The sequence below is a fragment of the Vipera ursinii genome (assembly GCF_947247035.1).
Source record: "Vipera ursinii genome assembly, chromosome: Z".
NCBI classification, from domain to species: Eukaryota; Metazoa; Chordata; class Lepidosauria; order Squamata; family Viperidae; genus Vipera; species Vipera ursinii.
Genome location: NC_139517.1, coordinates 111,551,589 through 111,575,381, shown reverse-complemented (window position 1 = coordinate 111,575,381; position 23,793 = coordinate 111,551,589). Strand labels below are relative to the sequence as shown.

Here is a 23,793-nt window from a genome sequence, read left to right as displayed (position 1 = left end):
GCCATATCTGTGCCGGCCAGGTGGAGGGTTCCTCAGGGGTTTCCTTGCCTCCCGAACTGTCCGACTTTGCTGACGTGTTCAGCGAGTCAGAGGCGGACCAATTACCCCCGCACAGGCCCTACGACTGCTCCATTGACCTAGTCCCTGATGCGCCTCTCCCAGTGGGGCGTTTGTACTCCATGTCGGAGCCCGAGTTGGCTGCATTGCGGGACTTCCTGACGAAGAACTTGGCTCGTGGTTTCATCCGGCCCTCGTCCTCGCCAGTGTCTGCGCCCGTGCTCTTCGTCAAAAAGAAGTCGGGCGAGTTACGGCTTTGCTGTGACTACCGGAAACTCAACGCTATCACGGTGCGTAACCGCTACCCGCTGCCCCTCATCCCCGAGCTCTTGGACCGACTCCGGGAGGCTAAGATCTTCACGAAACTGGACCTGCGTGGAGCTTACAACCTCGTCAGGGTTCGGCCGGGTGATGAGTGGAAGACGGCGTTTGGTACTCGCTATGGACATTTCGAGTACACGGTGATGCCGTTTGGCCTGACCAACGCCCCCGCTGTGTTTCAGCATTTTATGAATGACGTCTTTCGGGATCTGTTGGACCAGTTTGTTGTGATTTACCTGGACGACATCCTGATTTACTCCCCGTCGCGTGAAGCGCATCATCAGCATCTCCGTCAGGTCCTGCAGCGCCTCCGGAATCATCGGCTGTTTGCCAAGTTGGAGAAGTGCCAGTTCTACCAGGTGACCATTGATTTCCTGGGTCACCGCATTTCTCCTGAGGGCATCGCCATGGAACCGAGTAAAGTTGAGTCATTGCAGAGTTGGCAACCCCCGCGTCGCGTGAAGGATATTCAGCGACTTCTTGGATTTGCCAACTACTATCGGACATTCATCCCTGGCTTTGCTGCCTTGACAGCCCCCCTCACCCGGCTCCTGCAGAAGAAGACTCGGTTCCAGTGGAACGCCCCCGAACAACAGGCGTTCCAAGCTCTGAAGGACGCCTTCATGAAGGAGCCCATCTTGAAGCATCCTGACCCGCAACGGCCGTTTGTCGTGGAGGCGGACGCCTCCGACATTGCCATTGGGGCCGTGTTACTCCAGGCAGCGACGCCCAACGGTACCCTTTTCCCTTGCGCGTATCACTCACGGAAATTGAATCCCTCGGAGCGCAACTATACCATCTGGGAGAAGGAGCTGCTGGCCATCAAGGCGGCGTTCGAGGCTTGGAGGCATCATCTGGAGGGGGCGCGGCATCAAATCGAGGTCCGGACGGACCACAAGAATCTGGAAAGCCTGCAGACCGCTCGGAATTTGAACCAACGCCAGATCCGGTGGTCCCTCTTCTTTGCGAGGTTTGACTTCCGGGTGCGGTACATACCAAGCGGGCACAACCAGAGAGCGGATGCTCTGTCCAGGAAGCCCGAGTACACCCGAGTGGAAGACAAGCTTCCGCCCAGGACCGTGATCCCCGTCGAGTCTTTTGCTGCGGTGCGGGAGCCGGTGGATATACGGGCTCGGATCCGGGAGGCGCAGCAGCAGGAGGCGTGGGTGGCTCAGCGGAAGGAAGAGGTGGGGCCAGATTCGCCTTGGTCGGTCACGGATGGACTCCTGTATTATCGTGACCGGCTCTATGTTCCAGGAGGGCCACTCAGGGGACTCGTCCTCAGCCAATGTCATGATAACCCGGCTGCGGGGCATTTTGGCCTGTTCAAGACTCTGAACCTGGTCTCCCGTACATTCTGGTGGCCCCGAGTCCGACACGATGTCCAGTCTTATGTCACCTCCTGCGTCCCATGCAGGCAGGCCAAGTCAGCGACAGGGGCCCCGCCTGGTTTACTGCAGCCTTTGCCAACGCCCAAGAGACCCTGGGGGGCTGTGTCCATGGACTTTCTGACGGATCTACCCCCATCCTCCGGCTTCACGACAGTGTTTGTGGTGGTGGACATGTTGACCAAGATGGCGCACTTCATCCCCTGTCGCGGCTTACCGTCAGCTCGCGCCACTAGTCGCATGTTCATCCAACAGGTGTTCCGGCTGCACGGCCTTCCCGATAGAGTCGTCTCCGATAGGGGGGCCCAGTTTACAGCCCGCTTCTGGCAGGAGTTGATGCGGGCGTTGGACATTAAGGTTTGCCTCTCGTCCGCGCATCATCCTCAGACCGACGGGGGTACCGAGAAGGTCATCGGCATTTTGGAGCAGTATCTGCGCTGCTACGTTAACCTGCAGCAGGACAATTGGGTGGACTATTTGGCCATAGCCGAGTTTGCCTTTAACAACTCGCAGCACACCTCCACGCAGATGACACCGTTCTTGGCCAATGTGGGTTATCACCCTCGGTTTTTCCCCCTTTCTCCCGTGGACTCACCGGAGCCGGCAGCGAACGAATTCATGGCGGAGTTACAGGCGATCCATCGGTTGGTGCGACGGCAGCTGGAGAAGGCCAAGGCCGACTACAAGAGGTTCGCCGATCGGTCGAGAAGGGATACGCCTCCATTATCGGTGGGGGATCGGGTCTGGCTGTCCACCAGGAACCTACCATCCACTCGGCCGGCGAGGAAGCTGGACCACCGTTACCTTGGACCGTTCCCAGTCGAGGCCGTCATCAACCCGGTCGCCTATCGTTTAACTCTGCCACGTTCCCTGCGCGTGCACCCCGTCTTCCATCGGTCCTTGTTGGTCCCCGAACAACCGGCTTGTCCACTTCGCCAAGCGGAACCTCCCCCATCAGGACCTCGTGATGGCGACAGCACCCCCGAGTACGAGGTCGCCAGCATCAGGGATTCCCGCTGGCTGAAAGGTCGCTTCCAGTACCTGATCGAGTGGAAAGGGTACGGGCCGGAGGACTTCACATGGGAAGACGCGACCGCCGTTCATGCCCCTGCGTTGGTGACTGCGTTTCACGAACAGTTCCCATCCCGACCGCATCCGGATCGGCAGACCCGGGGGAAGGGCCCTGCGGTGCGGGATAGTGTTGTGACTCAGGGCCAGCCTGTGGGTCCGACAGCCGGGTCCGATGTATCGGAGGACTCAGATGTGGGGGAGGAGGGAAACGAACCGGCTGATGATGATTTGGAGACTTTGCAGAGTCCTCAGCCGGGAACCTCTTCTCAGCTGTGTGAGCCCGAGAGTGCGGAGGATGATGACCCACAGCTGGCCCTGTTCAAGGACGCCCGACGCAGGAGGCAGACGAGCAGGGACAAACAAAGAAAGGCTATGGGACTCCTCGGGAGGAGGCACAGGGAGACCACGCCCTGAGCTCTCTATAAAAGAAGTGTTTGGGGAGGGGCTGGTTGCTGAAAGCAACTTTTCCGTTTGAGAAGTCAAGCTCTTGTATTCTTGTAACAGTGTAATTAAAACTTGGCAGAAGCCTTTTGGTCTTGGACGCTTTCCAGACTCTTCTTTTGATTAGGGGTGCGAGAAGAGGGCTGGTTCAGAACACCTGGAACAGATGGTTTGACAGCTATTTATTATAAAAACTTACAAATAGAAATGGTGGAACCTCTAAAACAATTATTTAGAACAATTCAGTCTGGAGGAGAAGTGCCTCCTTCGTGGAAAACAGCTTTTATAACGTTAATTCCAAAGGAAGATCAAGATCTTACTCAAACTAAAAATTAAAGACTTTTAAATACTGATTATAAGATATTTGCTAAAATTTTAGCAAATAGATTAATGAAGGTTATGCAGCAAAAGATTCATATTAGGGCAATATATCAGAAACAAACAGCTCAAATAATAATTAATGGTAGTTTAACAGAAGCTTGTAAAATTGAAAAGGGTACAAGACAGGGATGTCCGTTGTCACCTTTGTTGTTTGTTTTAACATTGGAAATATTATTGATCAAGATACGTGATTCAAATAAGATAAAGGGAATTAAAATAAAAGATCAAGATTATAGATTAAGGGCGTTTGCGGATGACTTGGTTATTACATTAAGTCAACCGACTTTGTCAGTTGTAGATTTGATGGAGATAATTTTGCAATATGGAAAAGTTTCTGGATTTAAGATAAATAGGCAAAAAACTAAAATATTGTCTAAAAATATGACTAAAGAACAAAAGGAAGTCCTAGGAAAATTAACAGGATTTGAAATTGTTAAAAAGATTAAATATTTAGGGGTATATATTTCAGTTTCAAATGTGAAATTATATAAAAATAATTATGAATTGTTATGGTTAAAAGTACAAAAAAAGTTAGATAGTTGGAGAAAATTACAATTGTCTTTATTGGGAAGAATTGCAGCAGTGAATGATACCTATACTTAAAAAAGACTCAAATTTGGAAGAATGGCAGAAAGGTATTAATAAATTTGTTTGGGCAGGGAAAAGACTGAGAGTAAAACTTAAGATAATGAAAAATATACGTGAAAGAGGTGGTCTTAAAATGCCCAATTTTAAATTATATTATGAGGCTGTGGTTTTATCATCAATTAGTGATTGGTTTAATTTAACACAAGGAAGATTATTGAATATTGAGGGATGTGATTTATTATATGGTTGGCATGCATATTTGTTGTATGACAAGAAGGTGGATAATATAAGACAAATAATAAAATAAATAAATAATATAATATATATTTATATTATATTATAATATAATATAAAATTTATAAATAATATAATAAAATTACCTACGGGAGCACCTACTGCCAGCGTCAACACCCCTCCGTCCTGTGCGCTCCCACAGAGAGGGCCTCCTCAGGGTGCCACCGGTCAGAGAATGCCGGCTGGTGGCCCCCAGGGGGAGAGCATTCTCGGTGGGTGCGCCAACCGTTTGGAATTGCTTGCCTGCCGAAATCCAGATGGCCCCCGACCTTCGCACCTTCCGACGTGACTTAAAAACCTACCTATTCCAGCAAGCCGGCCTGGCCTGATAGATTTTGCGGTTTCATTTATTTTACTATTGTTTCTACTGTATACTTACCTTACTCTGTACACCGCCCCGAGTCCTTCGGGAGAAGGGCGGTATATAAAAACAAACAAACAAATAAATAAATAAATAAATAAATAAAATAAAATATCTTTTAAACTCATATATTAAGATATGCTCTGTTGCGAGTTTGGAAAAAATACTGATACAAGTTAAATTATAAAATACCAATTTGGGCAATACCTAAACATGCAATAGAAAATATAAGTGTGGGATTTAAACATGATGTGACTACATATAAAGAAATTCTTAGAATGGAAAGGAATGTATGGAAATTAAAGTCGTTTAATATTTTAAAAGAAGAAAAAATAGTTCAGACCTGGTTTCAGTATGGGCAGTTACAAGCTAGATGGAAAAACGACCAGAATATTGGCATTTTGACAACTGATGAAAATTTGGTAAAACAAATCAGAGATCAAAGTCAAGCGCATATAAGAAGGATATATAATGCATTGATAGAAATAAATTCAGAAATGGAACTTGTTAAAGATTGTATGATAAAATGGGCCCAGAATTTTCAGGAGTCAATAACGATGGATATTTGGGGAAAAATTTGGGTCAGAAATGTAAAATTCACACAGGCACAAAATTTAAGAGAGAATTTTTATAAAATGTTTTATAGATGGCATTTAGGTCTGAAAAAATTAGCATGTATGTATCCAAATTATCAGCCTAAATGTTGGAGGTGTGGTTGTGATGATGCAACGTATTATCATATATGGTGGACTTGCAAAAACGTTAAAGCTTTTTGGATTACAATTTGGTGGAATATGCAGAAAATATTTAAGAAAAAGATAAGGTTTTCTCCACAGTTATTTCTGTTGGGTATTATTACAGATTGTACTGTTATAGAAACCAAATTGATGTTAAATTTAATAACGGCAGCAAGACTTTTGGTATCTCAATATTGGAAGAAGGAGGACCTGCCTACGATAGAAGAGTGGACTTTAAAAGTTTCAAACCTGGCAGAAATGGCAAAAATCTCAGCATATTTGAAAGAACAATCGCAACAGAGATATATTTTGGAATGGAGAAGATGGATCGATTATATTCAGAATAAATATGGGACTAAAAAGTTTCATTTAACATATGAATAATTATTAGTATTATAAGATGTATTATTACTTAGTTATTATTATTTAGTTATTTAGTTATGTTTAAGGGGAGTTAAAGTGCAATAGAATTTAAAGTGTTTTTTTTAGTTAGTTAGCATATTTTAGCTTAAGTTTGTAAAAGTTAATACCATATTTTCTGGCGTATAAGACGACTTTTTAACCCATGAAAATCTTCTCAAAAATCAGGGGTCATCTTATACGCCGGGTGCTGAAACTTTAGGGACAGGGCTGGCTGGAAAACCTGGAGCAGATCTCCCATTTGGTCTGTGCAGGGAAAGCGGGACCAATTGGAGAAGAAGCTGCAGTCTGTGATTTTTTACAGCCTGGGGTCTGGGCGTCTTTCCTTCTAAAGTTGAAGAGCAGCTGCAATCTATCCCAACTTGAAAGGCAGGTGGGGAATGCAGCAGCCAGAGCAGCTGCTTAGCTCTAAGGACACATTTGACTCAAGAACTGGGCGGGCTGGCTGGAAAACCTGGAGCGGATCTCCCATTTGGTCTGCGCAGGGAAAGCTTTAGAGTGAATTAGGAAAAGTTTAATCCACTTGCACTGTTTTATGTTTACATGTTTGATGACAAACAGCCTTATGTTTATAAGTGACAGTTTTTCTACTAAGTACCTGCATATCATAAGCATTTGAATTAAAATTACCATATTAAAATCAAATCTGATGTTTTTTTAATTTTTATTTGGTGTGCGTTGGAAGAGGGGTAGTCTTATACGGCGAGTATAGCCCAAACCCTATAATTTAACAGGAAATGTAGGGGGTCGTCTTATACGCCCAGTCGTCTTATACGTGGAAAATACGGTACCCTGTATTCAGCTCTGGGAAGTCGGGGGGGAGGGGGAGGGAAGGCAAGTGGGGGGGAGGGGGAGGGGGGAGTTTATGTTTTTAAAATGTATTTTAAAACTTTTCAATAAAAAAGATGCATAATTCTAATTTGATACCCACCAATATTTTCGTGTTTTCTAACTTGTTGATAATCTTTTAAGTGTGAGTCTAAGATTGAAAGGAAGGCTGTTCTTTCTTCTGCCAGATCATTTCTTTCTTTCTCTATTAAAAAAGGAAGACATTTAATCTAACCAATGGTGCTAAGGAATTAAACATACAAAACTAAAAGTTATAATTCTATTACTTTATAGTTTTTGGATATAATAAAGATACATTCATTCCACCACTTTACCTTTTCTACACTATTATAACAATAGTTAATCTATATTAAAGATGTCATTTTAATATTTATCTTACAATTTCTACCTGAGAGATCAGCATTAGGAGGCAGCTCTTGCAATAAAGGTCTAACAACCGATACTACATTTGCAAGTAAAGTTCTTTTTTTTTCATCTTCCTCTTTTTCACCTGTATGCATTGAAAGAAAATGAGATATTATATAATTATTATTACCAAATACGGTATTTTCCGGTGTATAAGATGACTTTTTAACCCATGAAAATCTTCTCAAAAGTCAGGGGTCGTCTTATACGCCGGGTGCTGAAACTTTAGGGACAGAGCTGGCTGGAAAACCTGGAGCGGATCTCCCATTTTGTCTACGCAGAGAAAGCTGGACCAATTGGAGAAGAAGCTGCAGTCTGTGATTTTTTACAGGCTGGGGTCTGGGCATCTTTCCTTCTAAAGTTGAAGAGCAGCTGTAGTCTATCCCAACTTGAAAGGCAGGTGGGGAATGCAGCAGCCAGAGCAGCTGCTTAGCTCTAAGGACACATTTGACTCAGGAACTGGTTGGGCTGGCTGGAAAACCTGGAGCGGATCTCCCATTTGGTCTTTTTTTTTAAATCCCATTTATATCATGCCCTTCTCCGAAGACTCAGGGCAGCTTACAATTTAAAGCACAAATCAATGTGCTTAGCAATAGCCTTTATTCTATGTATATGCCTGCTTATTAGGGCTTTCGCCCCCCCCCCAACAGGATTATTACAAAGTCAGCTTATTGCCCCCAACAATCTGGGTCCTCATTTTACCTACCTCGGAAGGATGGAAGGCTGAGTCAACCTTGAGCCTGGTGGGATGTGAACCTGCACTAATTGCAGGCAGCTGGTATTACTTAAGGCTCTGCGCAGGGAAAGCTTTAGAGTGAATTAGGAAAAGTTTAATCCACTTGCACTGTTTTACGTTTACATGTTTGATGACAAACAGCCTTATGTTTATAGGAGAAACTTCCTGACAGTTAGAACAATTAACCAGTGGAACAACCTGCCTCCAGAGGTGGTGAATGCTTCAACACTGGAGGTTTTTAAGAAGAGACTGGACAGCCATTTGCCTGAAAGGGTATAGGGTTTCCTGCCTGAGCAGGGGGTTGTTATTATTATTATTATTATTATTATTATTATTATTATTATTATTATTATTATTATTATTATTGTTTTCCTACTAAGTACCTGCATGTCATAAGCATTTGAATTAAAATTACATTAAAATCAAATCTGATGTTTTTTTAATTTTTATTTGGTGTGCGTTGGAAGAGGGGTAGTCTTATATGGCGAGTATAACCCAAACCCTATAATTTAACAGGAAATGTAGGGGGTCGTCTTATACGCCCAGTCATCTTATACACCGGAAAATACAGTAGGTATTTTCCCTTTCCCAACAGATGATGTATGAAAGAAGCTTATTAATTACTCTTATGTTGGCCCTAGAATTCTCTGGGCCAAAGCCACAATGCGGGAGATGCAGCCTATTTGGTCAACTCTGGTGCATGTTTTTTGTCCCTCAAAGCTCTGGGTTTTGGGGCAGCTTGGAATGAACATGCAACCAGGGGTCCAAACTGGATCATGCCTGTGTAGACTATGAATGTGGATCCTGTAGAGCAGGGGTGTCACTCAATTTCATTGAGGGCCGCATCAGCATTGCGGTTGCCCTCAGGGGGCCGGATGGGCATGGCCAGGGTGGGCGTGGCCTGCTGGGTGGGTGTGGCTAGAGTGTGTATGGCCTACTGGGTGGGCATGGCCAGCTCTACATTGTTTGCATCAAGGGTGCCTATGGGGGCCCGGGCAGGAGTGGGACAGATCTGAGGGTGTCTGGCAGAAGGAGGGTCTCTGGGCAAGGGCCAAAGCAATGGGGGCCGTTCCCTCACTGTTTCCAGGATGGCTTTGTGGGCCACATGAAACCACTTCGCGGGTCGGATCCGGCCCCCGGGCCTTGTGTTTGACATGTCTGCTGTAGAGCTAAAGTCTCAGAAGATGCATAGAGCACCACTGGCAAAGGGCAAAGGGGTAAAACCAATAAAGCACAGGTGAGAGCCCTTATTAAAATTTACCTTGTGGCAATAAGAGTAATAAACTCCACTTCTTGACTCACATTGCATCTGCAAATAAAGAGCCAGCAGCCCTATTCAGAAGACCAGGTCCCTTCTAAGTTAAGAAGAGACTGGGAAAGCCCTTGCTGGGTTGCTGTAAGTAATATTCTTGGCATGTGTTGAATAAAGTCATTTCATTTCACTTCGAGTTGGACATTAGCTAGGTAAGTCCTATGGAAATGAAGTAGGTCTGCCTTTATTATGCAGAAAAAAATTGAGCCAGTCACTCCCAAGTCACTCCTTGGAACCATGAGTTCTGCTGACCCATCCCCTTTCAGGCTCTTGTGAGATTGCATAGACCAAAATGGTGATTAATGACTTTTTGCAGGAAATATTGGGACCACCTGCCTTGAAGGAGGTGTGATATATCCCCTTTTTAAGAGGTTAGCCTTAGATTCAATCATATTAGACAACTATGTCCAGTCTCCTCCTGACAAAATTGTCTAATTCCTCCTCATTACATAAGGTTGTTATGGATAGTAGATACTCCATGGTTCTAGATGAAGTGCATTATATGTATATTATCTTTTCAGTCAGCATTCAGGTGATGTTACAGCACTAGACAGCATTTGTGGATGATGTATGGAAGGTACAGAATGAGAATGGTGTTGGCCCTCCTAGATCTCTTAGCAGAATTCAATACTACCAATGATGTATCCCTTCTGGATTGGCTTCCAAGAGTGGGAATTGAGGCATTATAGTATAATGGTTCTCCTTCCTCTGTGACAGGTTCTAGTAGGAATTGCTGGGAGATAAGAGGTCAAACCCTGGACCCTGCAATGTGAGGTGCTCAGTGCTTAAAACTTTTGTTCCTTACATGACACCTCTGAAATATATCATCTAAAGGCATGGGGTGTAATATCATCAGTACACTGATGATATCTACTTATATATCTCCACCACAGATGAACCAAGTGTATAATTTAAAGTAGTTTATTAAAAAAAATATGAATCTAAAGATATGAAATCTTTTGATAGTTGGTAATTACATATTATTGTTCCTAATTTATCACTTACCAGCTTGCTGTATTTCATCTGGAGTTACCAGCTCATTTAGCATTTGAAGTAACTCAAGTTCTTGTCTCTCTGGTAATTTTCCTATCTCATTGAAAAAAAGCAAATTAGAATTTTGTTAGGAATATACCGTAACTTTTGGAATCAATTCTTCGTCATTTATATCATAGCCTAATAATATAGGAGAACAAAATGTATTTTGAGATTAGATAGCCACTCCTAACCCATCCTTGTTCTTCGTCCTATATTTCTATTGAGGATAGTTATCTGGGACACTTGTAATAAAATTATTGGGTTTTTTTAAGTAACAAGAAACTCTGTCAAGAGCAAGGTACTTATATTTCAGCTCAATTATACTTTCTTTCAAAATCATATTTACATATTCCTTTTATCAAATATTTTGCACAACTACAAAATGCTCTTTGCAACAACAGCATGTTCCAAGCATAGTAAGATTCAATTGAAATTGTATTGTTTGTCTAATTCAGGATATGGCAAAATATCCTCTTCATTATAGATTTAGGATTGGCATAAAAATTTGATTTGATAGTGCTTATTGCTTACTGATCAAATTATATCCCAAATTGTTATTACCATGTAATTAGTAAAGAGTATTACATGTGGCAAGGCTGTAACTAACAAGTAATCTAGACTATTCTTTATCTTATTAAAAAGTATTATGTGACCAAGGACGTGATAGACAACAAAGATCAAAAGATGTGAGCCCATGTAGTGATAACTACAGGATATGGAAGATTGAAAGTTAGAATTAAAAGAGAAAGTATTAATTACTACATGAAATGAAATAAATAAAATGGATATAGTATGAATTTACTATAATTAAAAGGAAAAAAATGTGACATTATAAAGAGTGGAATCTGTAAACAAGAGGTACAGAAGAAAAAGAAATGAAATGTAAGGGAAACAATTATAGCAAAAGAAAATATATCCTTCAGTTAAAAGTACTTGAAGACAAACTAATCTCCCAAAAGAACAAATAGAAAGTGTATACAAAGGAAGAGGACAAGAAAGATGTTTGGAACAGAATGAAAAGAATGTTAGAGACTGTCAAGGAAATAGAGAGACTTTTAGTAGTAGCATTTATCAAAAGGGTGGATGGTGAAATAATGAATGAGATGAATGAATGAATGACCAGTAGGAAAGAAATAAGCTCAGGTGGCTTGATAATATAAGAGAATGAATGAGGATCAAATTTTAAAACAATATGTGAAGAGAGATTGAAGAAGGATTCAAACGAAGGCAAAGATTAGAAAATTGTGTTCTGGGTCAAAGTAATCAGCTCCTAAGTTTAAAAATAGTAAGCAATATATAGAATGAGATATGGTCACTATGACAGCAATGCTGATTTGTAAAAATGGAAAGATTAAGCCAAATAGTATTGATATAAAGTAGCTTTCGCAATATTTCTTACCCTTATCCTTATTTCATAATTTCTGTTATTTTAGGTTTTTTTTAATTCCTTAGTCCTTTTCTGCAGATTCTTATTCCAAAAGGCAATAGCATGATTGATGTATATATTTGCAATTCTGTATTTATGTTAAATTCCTGAAGGGCTAAAAAGTATTGGCCATTTACATTCCTTAAAGTTCTATAGGCTGATCATGGCGATCATTCCCTGCATGTCAGTACAGAATTTTAGATAAATGCTAAGAATCACTGCTACAAATTGATGCTTCAAATGCTTGTAGTTTTTTTCCAGATTAACAGTAGATCAATCTTGATGAATATATAAATCAACTATTCTATGAAAAATACATGGCAATTTGCTACTTACATTATTACCCCATAAATAAATAATAGTATCTCCTCATATAAAATTCAAAATATTCCTATATATATGACTATTGATTTTTAGTCAGAATTGGTGCTATAGATTCTGTATTTTAAGGGACGTGGTGGCTCAGTGGGTTAGGGCGCTGAGCTTGTCGATCAGGAGGTCGGCAGTTTGGCGGGTCGAATCCCGAGTGCCGTGTAACAGAGTGAGCACCTGTTACTCGTCCCAGCTTCTGCCAACCTAGCAGTTCGAAAGTACATAAAAATGCTAGTAGAAAAATAGGGACCACTACGGTGGGAAGGTAACAGCGTTCCGTGCGCCTTTGGCGTCTAGTCATGCCGGCCACGTGACCACGGAGACGTCCTCGGACAAGCGCTGGCTCTTCGGCTTTGAAACGGAGATGAGCACCGGCCCCTAGAGTCGGAAACGACTAGCACGCATGTGCGGGGGAACCTTTACCTTTACCTTTTTATACTGTATTTTAACAACTCAAGTACTATTTAATTTATCACAAGTATAGCATAAATATTTTTATATTAAACATATATATGCATAACATTATATATATATATATATATATATATATATATATATATATATATATATATATATATATAATACTTATATATATATATATATATATTAGAAAGAAACGAATCGAGCACCAGGATAGAAAAATAAATAAACAGTTTGTTTATTTTTCTATCCTGGTGCTCAATTCTTTTCTTTCTAACATGTACACACCCAGGATTCGCATTTTTAGTCTTATTAAGGATATACATGTGTGTGCGCACGCACACACACACACACACACACACAGTTTGATTAAACAATGGCAAAATACCAATTACTTTAAATTAACCAAGTTAAAAATATCTAGTTAAAAACCCTAGTATCCCTTCTGCAAATCACAGGGTTTATTTTTCTTAACTATTTGTGATTTCAATTTTTAAGACATCTTAATGAAACTTTACACCTACATAGAATATGATCTTGAAGACACTTATCAAAGAATGCACTATGTTCTGCTCTCATGTTTCAACAATACTTACCTTTGCCAGATTCAAGCAAGAGTTTCGCTAAAGTTTCAGCTTCAGGCATTCCCTTTAGTTTAGTCAAATTATCTTTTAACTGAACCATGCTTTTACTGATCAAGTGGTGACTTTCCTCCTCTATAAAATCAAAATACTTTTTAACGTATTATAACACAAGATATAAAGATCACTAAAACCATGCGGTTTATGCATTAAGAAATATTTAAGCATTGTTATATTTGAGATCCTTTTTAATTCTTGTATTTGTACACACACACACACACACACAGAGAGAGAGAGAGAGAGAGAGAGAGAGAGAGAGAGAGGTTTGTGTGGAATCATGTTACCTGGCAGTCATAGCATAATTGAAGAATTTCAGTTTTAGAGCAGACTTTCAGAACAAGATATACATGGCACAAAAGAATAGCATAATCATTGTATTTCCTATCTTTATGGAATTTACTTTTAGATTAGGGTTGGAGAATTTTTATCCAGTTACAGTCAAAAAATATTTTATTTAATGGGGCTGAAGATCATATAGATTTATAGTCATTTATAATGCACACTATCAAAATTCACCTTTAGGATTTATCCATAACTAAACTACAGTTTTAATAATGTATTTTGGAATTAATATACTAGGATTGTTTAACATAAGATTTCTGTTTTCAAGGAACACTACATAGGATATTATGCATGTTTTATTATTCTTTAGAGTAAAATAACAAAACAAGAACAATTACCTTTTTTAAGTCCTACTGAATCTATGTCAAGTCTTGGAATTTCTTTTTGCAATGTTAAAGGCTATTGAAAATAATTAAAAAAAGTTAATGGAACATTCCTACCTGCTTTTTGTTATGTACATTAAATCTACTGGTCTTTTCATCTACTTCAGTCACAATTTAGTGATTTTTTTCCTATCCATTCTTTATGAAATGGAATAAAATATCAATAAAGAGCTTCTGTATATTAATTTAGAGGCAACTGGGTAAAAATATGAAAAAATATGAATACTGTATGAAATTTAAAAACAATTTTTGAATGTACTGTCACATCACAACTTCATGCTATCTCTGTGAAGGAGATAGTGTAATCAACTCTGCAGGCATACACCTCACTAGCCCAAGAAGTAGAAATCAAGGAGGTGAGAACAATTAGTGATAGAAGTTAAAAGAAATATTAATTGGGGAAAAAGATGTCAAGGAAGAAGCTTCACCAAAATATCAAAGGATTAAAGAGGGTGGGGGTTTTATTTATTTATTTATTTAACTTATATGCCACCATCTCATCTAGAAGTGACTCTAGGCAGCTTAGAAAAATAAATGCAAGACAAAACTTTTAAACATTCAGTGAATAAATATTAATACTGAAATTGATTTAAAATTGATAGATAGTATGAAAGGGAGCAAGATGCACATGGGAAGTATTGGGGTTTTAGTCCATTAACCATCTCCAGAATGGCAGACCATTTGGCAGAACCAGGTCTTCAGACCCATTTGGAAGGCCAAAAGGGTGGGTGTGGATCTCATCTCAGGGGGAAAATTTCCAGAGGAGTAGAACCATAGCAGAAAAGGCTCTTCTGCTGGACACCAGGGTCTGGAGCATTCCCCTTCTGCCACTGTGGGTGGGATGAACCAATCCCATCGAGATGAGATGGTTCCTCAGATAACCTGGACTCCTGCCATAAAGGCTTTAAAGATAAGAACCAACACCTAGAATTGAACCTGGAAGCAAACTGGCAACTAGCACAGCTCATGGAACAGCAGTGTAACATGAACCACCCTAAGAGCCCCCAGAACTGTCTGTGTGGCTTTCTCCTGCACCAGCTGTAGCTTCCAAATATTCTTCAAAGCAACCCCATATAGAGCATGTTGAAATAGTCTGAGACTGAGATGACCAGGGTTTCAGTGACTAAGTGGGGGACTCATGATTCAAGAAAGGACACTACTGGCACACAACACAAAATTGTGCAAAGGCTCTTCTAGCCACAACTCTTTGAGGAGAAATCACAAGTCTAGAAGAACCCCCAAGTTGTACACTGAAGCTCTCTGGGGCAATGTCACCCCATCCAAAACTAAAGACGTTAAAAGTCTCAGATTCCAAAATATCAGGTACCAAAAGCTGCTCAGTCTTACTAGGGTTCAGCTGAAGTCTGTTATCCCACAGCCAGATCCCTTCCCCAGCCATGAGAAGGCAGTGACAGCATTATTTAGGTCACGGAGGATGGAGATGTAAAACTAAGTATCAACAGCACACCGATGGTACTTCATTCCATGATGGCAGATGATCTCACCCAGAAGCATCATTTATACGTTAAAAGCGAGTGGAGAGAGTACCAGGCTTTGTAGCATGCCATTGGGACTTGCCTTCGATAAAGGAGTAAAATCAGCTAAGACTGCACCACTTAGCCCCAAACCCGAGCTGGCTTGAAAGGATACTACTGTGTCTCCCCAAAAATGAGACCCGGTCTTATATTATTTTTGCCTCCAAAAGAGGCACTAGGTCTTATTTTCAGGGGGTCTTATTTTTTTCCCCCAACACCTGCCTCACCTCACAGCTGCGGCACCAACATCCCTGTCCACTAGGAGCCCGATGAAGTCACCGCTACGAGACGAGGCAGGTGGCAGAGAGCTGCCCCATGGGCCCCAATTCCGCTTACCACAGGACCAATGCAGCCAAGCCTTCCACACCCCAACACGTTGCGCTGCTGCCCCACTTCTATAGCCGCTTGCGGCAAGACATGTGGCATGTCGTGCCACTGCTGCTGCTGCCACAAACAACAGCAGAATCGCCCCAGAACGGCTTCACTTGTGCCCGATGCGTGCTATTTTACTCTAAGTGCCTAGACCAGAGACTCAGCAGGCTTAAAGGAAACTGTCTTGCAGCTCCAAGGGGGAAGCAGTAGTGATGGCAGAGCACTCCGCTCATCACCTGGCCTGCCCTGTTGCGGCCATCCTCACCTGGAGCCTCTCTCTCCTTACCAGCCCAAGGCTCCAGTCTTGTCACTTAAGTTTAAATAGAGTGCAGCGGGAGCCAGCAGAGCCATCCCAGGGAAACTCTGTTGTTGCTAATGCTGCTGCTGCTGCTGCTGGGCTGAGCCCCACCCACTGCTGCCTCCCAAGCCAGCCAACATGCATGAAAATCCTGGGCAGCGGACGAAGGTGGAGCTTGGGAGGCAGCAGTGGGGCGGGGTCCAGGCCAGCAGCTACAGCAAAATTCTCCCCTATGATGAAATGCTCCACCGCCGCTGTTTCCCAAGCCAGCCGACAAGCATGAAAATGCTGGGCAGCAGGTAAAGATGGAGCTTGGGAGGCAGCAATGAGGTGCAGCACAGGCCAGCCCAGAAGCAGCAGCAGCAGCAACAGCAGAATCCCTCCCTGGGACGGAGTGCTGAACTGCTGCCTGGGACGGAGATCTGACAGAGACTGGAAGCTCTATCACCTTATGAATGGGGCACTTTGAAATGGAGATATTAGCTCTGTCTCCATGCATCCCATTCACAAGGAGATGGAGCTTCAATAAACTGGTAGGATATTCCTTAATTTTTTAAAAATAAAACTTTATAAAGTGCACTTTGTATTTCTTGAAAAGACACAAAAATTGTTATTTAAAAGTTTCTGCCTCTTCAGTCAAAAAGGATATTTCTAATCACTCTTCTAAAGAAGAGTTAGTCTTGCAAGTGAAATCACAAGATGTTTGTACAATTGAGATTCCTAACATTCAATCCATTTTTTAAAAAAAAAATCTATATTTTCCAATACAATTTAATCTGTGGCTTCTTTTTTCTTAAATTTTACAAGGATAAGAAAACTAAGACAAACTAAGACAAAAAGTAAAAAAGTGAAAGAGAAAAGCAAACAAACTAAAGAAAAAACTTAAAACACGACTCCTTCCTCCCTATGACAAGTATAAATTTGGCTATCTCCACAATTTCTCTAGTACTTCAGTTAAAAAAACAACATTTTTTCCCATGTACCATGTTTTCCCCAAAATAAGACTGGGTCTTATATATTTTTTTTGGACCAAAAGATTCATTAGAACTTATTTTCAGGAGATGGCTTACATACAGCAGGTAGCGAGCACATGGGAGTGGGACAGGACAATATTGAGTACAAACAGTAGGGTGTGGCCTGCTCAAGGGGTAGAAATAGAGCTTCGAAGTGCAGTGGCGACTGGGCCAACCTCAGAGCATTGGCATAGACCAACTACCAGCATGAGAGTTCAGGTGAGGGTCACATGTGCCCTTCCCAGGCCAGGCCAGGCCCTACAGCCCTGTGGCGGCCATGCTGGGCAGTGTCAGGAAAGGCACTGAGGAGGGGTCAGCCTGGCCAATGCTCCTCCTGGAAGAGCAGGGGGCCTTTACCCCAGGGATGCTGGGTGGTTGCCTTCCTGGCCACCCTGCCCAAGAGGTGAGCAGGGAGGCGATAGCCCAGGGCAAAAGCGCCGGCACAGCTCCAGAGAATGTGAAGCATGCGGAAGTGAGCAGGTGTCCTGCCTGCAGCACCCATGCTGGCTGCCCCTTCCCTGCCGCATTTCTGTAGATGCAGACCTTCCAACTTCACGAGATTTTTTTTCTGCAAGTTGGAAGGTGTTATTAAATTTTTAGTCCCACAAACTTTTGTTTCCCTGCATGTGGCAATGGAAAAATATGATAGAGAAACGTGATGGAGAAATGTGATGGAGCTGGAAATCAGGTTAGCAAAGAAATGCTTGGGGGTAATGAGGGCATCTGGGCAGTGGCATGGCAAGCTCTCCAGGTCTGCAGTGGCTGAGAAATGTGATAGAGCTAGAAAGCAGGTGGCAAAGCAAACCACCCCCAAGGGCTCCAGGCGCTGAAATGGGCCAGTGTCTCTCCAGCAGCTGGCCAGGCCTGCCAGATGGAGGGTTGGCATCTACTGAACCACAGTGGCATTTCAGCTCTGGCGAGGTAGGGGCATCTGGCATGGGCAGGGGCTCCACCTGCAGCTTTGGTGGCTGTGTGGGCAGAACTGTGAAGTAGGCCACGTGGGCGAAACCACCAGATGATGCAGAGCTCCACACCTCCACAGCTGCTGCCATTGAAATGGCAAATGGGCACCAGGCACTGCAAGGTGATACCATAGGATCAAAGTGACAGTTGGAGGAGGAAGGAGGTGACCGCCACCACAGGCAGGTGATCTGCGGGGTGGGACAGGGATGGTGGGGACCAAAGAAAGCCCTTCCAGTGCCGTATGCAGCTAATGCACAGCAGTGGGAGAGGCCTTTCGCCATCACTACCCCCTGGCTCAAAAACAGCGGAGGGGGAACCAGATAAGGGGACTGAGCCTCCCCCACGCATTCTCCATAGCATTGCAGTCTGGCTCAGACGGCAGTGAAACAGAAGAGGCAAGTGGGTGGGCGGGGTTTTAACTAGGGCTTATTGGTGGGTTAGGGCTTATATTAGGCCCATACCTGGCACTTTAAAATCCATTTTCAGATCCACATTTTTTTCCACATCCCTTTCATCATTTTTAAACTCCAAATCCTTTTTAAATCAGTCTCAATCTGATTTATCCAATAAAATCTGTTGTTTTTCTATATTCTCCACTATAGTATCACCCAATCTTGTAAATAATTAAGACTTGTTCCCAGTCTTAATTTCTTCTGTATTCAAATAGTGTTTCTCCATTATTAATTGGTCTATTCTCCTTTAAAAGTAATCCTTCCTTTTCTCTAGGTTCCCTATAGCCAGCCTTCAAGTCTATTTATTTTCCAATCAATAAAACTTTCTCATAGGACTTCTTACAATTAATTTCAAAGATTTTCTTGCACCCTACAAGAAATACTCTTTGAAATACATCTAGCCTCTTAATTTTCCAAAATCTATTTTTTGTCCCCTATTTTCTGTTTTTCAAAAAGATAAAGTTTCTCTTGTTAATCTTTAAATTTATTCAGAACTTCTTTTATATATGTTAAGAGGTAAGTCTCCCAATGCAATATAACCTGACTTCTGGAAAGTTCTTAACTCCAAAGAAATAAGTAATAAGCAACTTATTTATACATTATAATTAATAAAAGGGGAAGGAAGCAAACTCAGTGTTTCTTTGAAAATTCCGAGCATACCACATAGGTAAAATGAATGTTCCCCAGCCCCTGAAACTCTCAAATTTTCTGTGGAACTGTATTTTGTGATTTCTTCACAGAGAATCTGTATGGAACAAAACATGGCAACTCTTGTCTTCTCCTTAATCCATGGAGGAATTCTAGAGTCTCAAATTTTCATCAACTCTGTAAGTCAGGCTCACTCCACTATACTGCCCTAGAAGCCAGGCTGGTTTTTTCTAAAGTAGAACCCAGTTTCCAGCTGATGGATAAACTACAATCAATGTCTAATGTCATGGTGACCAACCATAACAAATTATATTCTTGAATGGCTATTATTTATAGAGATACTCGAACATTCAATAAGAACTTTACCACATTGGACTGCAACATGAAATTATTATAAATTGATATGAAAACAATGTAGATATAACTTAGCAAGTTTCAAAGAGAGTTGGAGAATTTGAAAATGTGATTGCTTCTTCCCTAGGCTAAAGGCTGCTGAAAATACAATCCAAAAGCAAGTATATATAGTGCTCAATGGCAACTGAGACTGAAATTGCTATTGCTAAGGGATGCAATATAAAAAATGATGTCATGTGATAACATCACCAGCACAATTTCCAACAAACCTGATTGCCATAATCACAAGAAACATGGGTTATTAAGCAGAAAGTAGTGTGATTCCCAGGTAAGGAGCACAGGAGTATCATGAGGGGTGTTATGGGAGGAGGGAGGCTCTGTTAAGATATGTCAGCCCTGCAAGATAGCCCACATAAGGAATGCAAACTATGAATACTACCATCACCTTAACTGTAAAATTACAGCAACATATTTTCCAAGATAACGGGTGTCAACTGCAAACAGGATGTCAACTTTAAAAATGAACATGGCTGTAGCCATCTTATTTATTTATTTATTTATTTATTTATTTATTTATTTATTTATTTATTTATTTATTTATTATTTGGATTTGTATACCGCCCTTTCCTGAAGGACTCAGGGCGGTTTACAGAGAATTAAAACAAGAAATACAAAATTTAAAAACAATTAAAAACATTATAACAGTCCCTGAAAGAGTAAAAAAACCCAATTAAAATTAAAATTAAAATTCTCAGCCTGGGCCAGAGAGCTCGAAGAGCCAGGTCTTCAGGTCCTGGCGGAATGAACGGAGGTCGGGGGCAGTCCTCAGCTCCACGGGCAGCTTGTTCCAGAGGGCAGGCGCACCCACTGAGAAGGTCCTCCCCCTGGGCGTTACCTGCCGGCAATCTTTTACAGGTGGCACCCTGAGAAGACCCTCCCTGTGGGAGCGCACTGGACGAAGGGAACTTGATGCTGGCAGCAGGTGTTCCCTCAGATATCCCGGACCCAAGCCATTTAGGGCTTTATAGGTCATTACCAGCACCTATTCATTTTTGGTTCACACAAAGGAGGGAGGAGGGGCCAAAATTGGGGCCAAAATTCCTTGGTCCTTATCCTATCCCTAAAATAATTAACCCTGTCACAGTGGAATTGAAACTACCAGTTGTTGGGGAAAGTTCAACCCTATTTCACTGCAGTCTATGGAAATAGGTGTCAGAATCCTATTTGAGACCTGTCCCAAAGAAGCCGCCAGGTCCAATAGTGGTGGAGGGAGGGACACATTCTGAAATAAAATGTATTCTCAATTCTAGGTTGTACAATGGAAAGTTACAATACCTTGTTCAGTGGAAAGATTACCCCCTTTCAGAAACCACATGGGTGAAATGTACAAACATGAAAGCGGATAGATTGATAAAGACGTTTTACAATAAATACCCTCACAAGCCTCGAGGGAATGCTTAACCTGTGTTTTCTTAGCCCTGCAGGAGACTCTTTCTGATGGGGAACCGAATGTTAATTTTAAAAATGAGCGTGGTTGTAGCCATCTTCCTTATTCATTTTCAGTTGACACATAGAAAGGAAGGAGGGAGGATTGCCAGGTGCTTCGCTAGTCTAAATAAACTTTTATGCCATGGGAACCAAGGTCAACGGCTGCTCCCGAGACTGCAGGCTAGGCGTTTCATGAAAAGCACATCAAGATGTATTGGGGAACAGTTGCTTGCATAGCTTTAGGGGTGGGATTTCTTAACTTTGTATTGGGGAAATGTTACATGTGTCTTCAGACTTAGTTTCACTTTTGATGTGCCGATAGTTTGTAACTAATAAAACATACTCTTTGAGGAATTTCCAAGCCTCAGAGTCCTGCTTTATTTGTCTCTGTCGGAACCATGACACAGGAAATCAGTGGCATGACCACAACATTTGTTCCTATGGAAAATTTTTAAAAAGGACAAATCATTGTAAAATATTAAAGATTTGTCTAAAGAGAAAGCAGAGTTTAAGAAAGAAATATTTGTGATGCACTAACAATAAAGATGCACTTGCATTGAAAGGACAGTTAGATATGTGATAAATAAAATAAATAAAATTGCACAATGTGACAAAGGCATGAGAGAAGAGAATGCCTACTGATTGGTGTAATAAACGTTCTAAAGCAGGGCTTTTCAACCTTTTCACCCATTGTACCACTTTTAGGATAAGGCAATATGAGAGTACCACCAGTCACCCAGCAAGGTGTCAAAAACTTGACCCAAAAAAAAAAGGAAAAAAATAATAAAGTACAAGTAGTCCTCGACTTACAACAATTCACTTAGTGACTTTTTGAAGTTACAATGGCACTGAAAAATGAATTATGACCATTTTTCACACTTATGACTGTTGCAGCATCCCCAGGGTCATGTGATTTACATTCGGATGCTTGGCAACTGATTCATACTTATAACATTCAGTGTCCCAGGGTCATGTGATCAATGTCCAGGTCATCACTCAGATTGTGGGTGCCTGTGGGGGGGATCCGTGGGTCTCTGGTGGAAGGGAGTGGGACTGGGATGAGTGCCTTCCCTTTCTCCCACTGTCCCTTCCTTCTTTCTTTCCTTTCCTTCTTTCCCTCTTTGTCTCTTCCTTCCTTCCCTCCCTCCATCCTGTGCTACGCCGCCCAGATCCCAGCCTGGTTTTGGCAGGTAGCGGCGCATTCTCATCCACACAGATGGATACCCATTTCTGGCCGCATTGCTACCGTTCTTAAGTTACATTTGCACCCGCCCGAAGGAAGAGACTCACGCTTTTCTCCCTCCTCCAAAGGAAACAAACCCACATCGCCACCAAGTCACCCTTCCTTCGGGCGAAGTAATCTCTGGACCCAACTTTGAGACTGTTTTAGCCTAAAGCAGAGAGTCGGAGAGCTGCATCACTCATACCGTTTGGATTCTACTTTTACGCCCTGGGAGCAGCTTGCCTTTCAAACCTCCGATATATAACAGAAAGTGAACCTGCTGCAAAGACGCGTCTCGCAGAGTCTTTCCCAAGCGACGCCTGCACTCCACTGCTGCAGAAAAAGAAGCACTGCGTTTCCCACCACTGCAGGCAGCCCGGGTCCTGTAAGAGGCCAAGTGGGAACGAAGCAGCCCTAGAGTCTGTGCTGTGGAAAAGCCGCAAGCGCCGGTGTCACCTGGGCTCCTGCCCAGCTCACTTGCTTGCGGAAAAGAGGCTGCTTGCTAAGTGAGCTGGGCAGCAGGCCGGGATCAGCGTTTCTAAGTGTGACTCAGCTGATCCCAGGCTCCTGCCCGGCTCGCTTGCGGAAAGGAGGCTGCTTGCTAAGTGAGCCCAGGATCAGCCGAGTCGCGCTTAGAAATTGCGCTCAGAAACGCTGATCCTGGGCTGCTGCCCAGCTCACTTAGCAAGCAGCCTCTTTACCGCAAGCAAGTTAGCCGGGCAGGAGCCCGGATCAGTGTTTCTGAGCGCACTTTCTAAGCGTGACTCAGCTAATCCCAGGCTTCCACCCAGCTCGCTTGCGGAAAAGAGGCTGCTTGCTAAGTGAGCCCAGGATCAGATGAGTTGCACTCAGAAGTCACGCTCAGAAACGCTGATCCCAGGCTCCTGCCCATTTCACTTAGCAAGCAGCCTCTTTTCCGCAAGCGAGCCGGGCAGGAGCTCGGATCAGCATTTCTGAGCGTGATTTCTGAGTGCGATTCAGCTGATCCCAGGCTTCCACCCGGCTCACTTGCTTACGGAAAAGAGGCTGGAATCAGCTGAGTCACACTAAGAAATCACGCTCAGAAACGCTGATCCGGGCTCCTGCCTGGCTCACTTGCTTGCAGAAAATAAGCTGCTTGCTAAGTGAGTTGGGCAGGAGATTGGGATCAGCTGAGTCGCGCTTAGAAATCGCACTCAGAAACGCTGATCTTGGGCTGCTGCCCAGGTCACTTAGCAAGCAGCCTCTTTTCCGCAAGCAAGCTGGGCAGGAGCCCAAATCAGCGTTTCTGAGTGCAATTTCTGAGCGCGGCTCAGTTGATCCCGAGCTTCCGCCCAGCTCACTTGCTTGTGGAAAAAAGGCTGCTTGCTAAGTGAGCCAGGCAGGAGCCCAAAATCAGATGAGCCGCACTCAGAAGTCGCGCTCAAAAATGCTCCTGCCTGGCTGAGACTCCGGATTTGAGCTGCCGACCAGAGAACACTGCTGTTCA

At 42.8% G+C, this 23,793-nt stretch overlaps 1 protein-coding gene across 1 annotated transcript in view; it reads right to left on the bottom strand.

Moving 5' to 3' along the window:
- Window positions 1-23,793, bottom strand: part of CCDC7 (coiled-coil domain containing 7) — a 297,769-nt gene that overhangs the window by 201,413 nt on the left and 72,563 nt on the right. The window contains 5 exon segments of the mRNA XM_083379044.1: window positions 6,991-7,092; window positions 7,297-7,398; window positions 10,367-10,447; window positions 13,211-13,330; window positions 13,936-13,996. Of these exon segments, the coding sequence (XP_083235170.1) occupies window positions 6,991-7,092; window positions 7,297-7,398; window positions 10,367-10,447; window positions 13,211-13,330; window positions 13,936-13,996 (466 nt within the window).